The sequence below is a fragment of the Berghia stephanieae genome, unplaced genomic scaffold (assembly GCF_034508935.2).
Source record: "Berghia stephanieae isolate SIO BIC M18660-M18661 unplaced genomic scaffold, UCSD_Bste_1.3 scaffold558, whole genome shotgun sequence".
NCBI classification, from domain to species: Eukaryota; Metazoa; Mollusca; class Gastropoda; order Nudibranchia; family Aeolidiidae; genus Berghia; species Berghia stephanieae.
The window spans coordinates 8,758-13,551 of record NW_027627044.1 but is presented as its reverse complement, the minus strand read 5'-3'; the positions used below and the strand labels follow the sequence as shown (position 1 = coordinate 13,551).

The following is a 4,794-nucleotide window of genomic DNA, read 5'->3' as shown; positions in this document are numbered from 1 at the left end:
GGGTATTTATTACATTCCAGTACCGGCATTAAAGGACCAGAACACACGTACTTTAGTTTGTATCCGTGTGGTGTCTTATTACGTTAATAATCATAGTCTGCATAATCCTACATTAAGGGTAATTTACATTTTGCACTTCTGACCATTTTTACTTTCTAAAAGTTTTTAATTTTTAAATGTTGTCCCTGCAGGTACATGTTGCACGAAATCAACAAAGATTTGAAATTTGAAAAAAAATTACACTTACCAGATTTTACTTCTGATCATTGAGAGAATGAGAGAGAGAAATAAATAATTATAATTATAATGATAATACTAGTGCTACTACGACTACTACTACTTCTACTACTACTTCTACTACTACTACTACTACTACTACTACTACTACTACTGCTACTACTACTATTACTGCTACTACTACTACTACTACTACTACTACTACTACTACTACTACTAATATAATAATAATAATAATAATAATAATAATAATAATAATGAATAATAATAATAATAATAATAATAATAATAATAATAATAATAATATAATAATAATAATAATAATAATAATAATAATAATAATAATAATAATAATAATAATAATGATGATGATAATAATAATAATAATAATAATAATAATAATAATAATAATAATAATAATAACAATAATAATAATAATGATAATAATAATAATAATAATAATAATAATAATAATAATAATAATAATAATAATAATAATAATAATAATAATAATAATAATAATAATAATAATAATAATAATGTTATTATAATAATTTTATTTTTTGAATCAATTGTATAAAAACACAACAACTTGATCTTCTGTAAAGCGCAATATACAGTGAACGTGTTCAAATCACTTTATGATGTTTCTCCAGTCATCAGCTTCATTTAGCAAATAGAACGAGACATTACGCCAGTTAGGGGATATTACAATATGTTCAGACAAAGACGATGCTCTTAACGGCTAGGTACTCATTTTATACTTGAGTTCGGTGAGATAATTTGAGTAAGTATTATATTCCAATGACTCAATTATTTTCTGAACAAGATTTGAACCCAGAGCCTTCCGATCCAAAAATGAGTGTCATACCAAAAGACACTTAACGGCACAAATCTTATTCAATTACATATTTAATTGTTTTAAAACCGTTGTGATTCTCATTCTATTAAAATAGATTAACATGTTCATCCCAGCTACTCTTATATTCTTTGGTGTGTTGATTTACGAGCCAACCACTCTCTCTCTGTCTCTCTCTCTCTCTCTCTCTCTCTCTCTCTCTCTCTCTCTCTCTCTCTCTCTGTCTCTCTCTCTCTCTCTCTGTCTCTTTCTTTCTACCTCTCTCTCTTTGTCTGTGTGTGTGTGTGTGTTTGTATGTATGTATGTATGTGTGTGTGCACGTGTATCACTGTCTATCTATCTCTATGGCTCTTTGCTTGCCACATTTTGATATTGTGAGCCATTAGACATCTATCTAAGGTTCCTTTTTCCTTGTTCCTATTTTTCTGACAAAGGTGTTGATATCGGTATTGGTTATTGCAACTGTGTTGATATAGGTATTGGTGATGGCAACTGTGTTGATATTGGTATTGGTGATGGCAACTGTGCTGATATTGGTATTGGTGATTGCAACTGTGTTGATATTGGTATTGATGATAACAACTTTGATGATTTTTGTATTGATGATGCCAACTGTGTTGATATTGGCATTGATGATGGCAAGAATGCTGATATAGGTATTGATGGTAACTATGTTGATATTAATATTGATGGTGGTAACCGTGTGGTATTTGTATCATTGATTCCAACCGTGTTATTGGTTTTGATGGAAACGAGATTTTTGATAAAGATAAGAATTAATATAACAGTATGATTATTGCTAATGTGTTTTGAATTCTTGGCTATAGATAATAGTGTCGGTGCCATTGAGCGTAAAATAAATGAAAGACTATAATTGATTGATACTTACCAGCTGTTAGGCACACATGTATGGGAGAAAGTAACAATCTATTTAACATGTTAGTTAAATTATTATTTTTTAACCAATTGTATAAAAACACAACAATATGATCTTTCGTACGTCGAATATACGGTAAACGTGCATAAGGCGCTTTAGAAAATGTCCCAATTCATCAGCTTCACTTAACAAGTATGACCAGAGTTATCACCAGTTAATGGAAATTGAAATATATTCAGACACAGATGACGCTCTTCACGGCCAGGATCTCATTTTACACCTGAGTTCGGTGAGTGTATATTGAGTAAAGACTTTTTCCAAAGCACTCAACTATTTACTGAACGAGGCTCGAACCCAGAATCTTCCGATCCGAAAATTGGTGTCATAGCACGACGGGTCCTACGTTGTAAAACTATATAGATAAGAGGTAATATATCATTATGACTATTGATATTGGGATTTGAATTCTTGGACAATAATACATAATAGTGTCGGTGCCGTTGAGTGGCATAGGACGAGACCACGTTGTAAAACCGTTGCGATTCTCATTCTATTAAAATAGATTAACACGTTCATTCAAAGCGCTTTACAAATAGTCCCTGATTATCAGCAACACGTACCATGTAGGACGAGACATGGCTCATTTTTACACCTGAGTACGGTGAGAGAATGTGCATAAAGAGCATTTCCAAGGACTCAACTATGCGCCACTCAGAGCGGGGCTCGAAACTAGGACCATCTGACAGGTTATTTCAGAATCTCACATCAGTTAAATCAAGATGATCAAGAAGATAAAATTTTACCAAGGGACGCCCTAATGGAAATTTGATTTTTAAGTAGATTTTCATTGGTATTTTTTTTAGGGGGGAAAATAGTGGCCAAAACATTAAACCTTACTTTATTTTCAAAACGTCTCAACTGGCGTAAGTGACGGTTCATGCCAATTGTGGTGTTTTTCACCAGATTTGGTCTTGAAAGATTCTTATTTGGAATCCAATCAGGATCTGTATCCATTCTGTAGTAAGCTGGTCGACCTGTAAAGAATGAAAATTTTGTCATATTTCTCCTTGATGTTTACATAATGCTAGATTTAAGACCTGCCAAAGTCGACAAAGATCTACATATCTTTGTTTTAAAAAATCTGAATTTGAAAAGGAAAAATCTGAAATTCATCAAAATGCAAGATTTTCACTCTTATTTACATGAATTGCCTTTTTAAGATGATAAGAATGTAGAACTACAGTTTTAGACAATTTCCTCGCAATCAGGCACTTTAAGAAAGATGTGGCCTCTCTGAGAGGAGTAATTTTACCAATGCTTTGTTAACTAGACATTTTATGTTGCTGAAGAAAGGTGACAGACACATTTTTAAAATGTTCATGGTCACACAAAATTTCATTCGATGGGTTACGAACCACTTACATTGAACTATTGCAGGGGAAATTGTAAGTGAAAAGAATGGACAAACACTTTATAAAAATCTATGACTACGAATTAACTCGTGTTAGATTTGATATGATGTGAGATATGATTTTTTTAAAGTGTAGAAAATATTCTTGCCTATTTTTAGTGGGCTATTGAAATGCATAATGTGGGATAAATTAGCATGGAATAGAAGGTGAAAGCATGGGATTCGACTTTAATTTTTTTTAAAACATTTTTCGTATCAAACAAGTCTTTCATATAACCGTGTAGGTTGGATGGTTCAACGTTTTGAAAATGAGTATATGTGTCATAGATTTGATATCTGCCAATCACAGTTTGACTGGAGATCCCCCTTCCTAAATGTCACTTCTCACTCTATTCCCCTGTCCGGAGGTAAAATAAACATTTAATTTTTTTTTTTTAAATACCCCCCCCCCAATAATTGATTAAAATTACTCCGCCCGGCAGAGTCCATGTCCCTCCGTAGGTGCCAACAATCAAACGAGAATCGAGAACGTGAAAGAGTGATTAAAGTGTCGAATCGTAGAGCCTCAGTTCTTTGTAACAAAGTAAATGAAAGAACAAACAACCTACGGCCTTGTATCAAAACTCAAAATTTATTAGTAGTCAAATGAAACAAGTTTAATTAAGTGAAGGAAACAATCTTACCTGAGACAAAGTGGTCAGAACACACTTGGTGGTAGTATTTGATATTTTCAACTGTGATGTCTGCTCTGTTGATGGCCTTCAGCCACAGCCGTTGCCTTTTCTTTGTTAGCTCCAAAATTGAGTTTCCTTCGTCATATTTTACGGTCGGAATCCCATAGAGAGATAATCCTTTCATTTTAGATTTATTGCATCCATAGACAGCACAAATCCGCGGCATTTTTGACAGTTTTGTGTTGACTCGGCCACACTCAGTCACTCAGTTCCTAATGTAAACAACTCGATCGGAAGTGAGAAATCTCTTCCTACAAGGGAAGTAACCGTGGATGGTAAATGCGTGACGTCATCGGCATACTCTCAATAGGTGCAAAATGGACGTGGACACCTTGAAACATCATTCAATTCTTGACAAGGGTTGTTACATGTTTAATTAGTGTTGTCCTGCTTAATATGTATGTATGTATGTATGTATGTATGTATGTATGTATGTATGTATGTATGTATGTATGTATGTATGTATGTATGTATGTATGTATGTATGTATGTATGTATGTATGTATGTATGTATGTATGTATGTATGTATGTATGTATATGTATGTATGTATGTATGTATGTATGTATGTATGTATGTATGTATGTATGTATGTATGTATGTATGTATGTATGTATGTATGTATGTATGTATGTATGTATGTATGTATGTATGTATGTATGTATGTATGTATGTAT

The 4,794-nt window shown here is 32.7% G+C and overlaps 1 protein-coding gene across 1 annotated transcript; it reads right to left on the bottom strand.

Annotated features, from left to right (window-relative positions):
* Positions 1–245: 245 nt before the first annotated feature.
* Positions 246–4,446, bottom strand: LOC144962037 (uncharacterized). The gene is made up of 3 exons (XM_078895019.1): positions 4,068–4,446; positions 2,871–3,007; positions 246–259 (listed from the first exon to the last, which is right to left on the bottom strand). Exons 1-3 carry the CDS (start codon positions 4,282–4,284, stop codon positions 254–256), a joined length of 360 nt encoding a protein of 119 aa, XP_078751145.1. The 5' UTR covers positions 4,285–4,446; the 3' UTR covers positions 246–253.
* Positions 4,447–4,794: the final 348 nt, after the last annotated feature.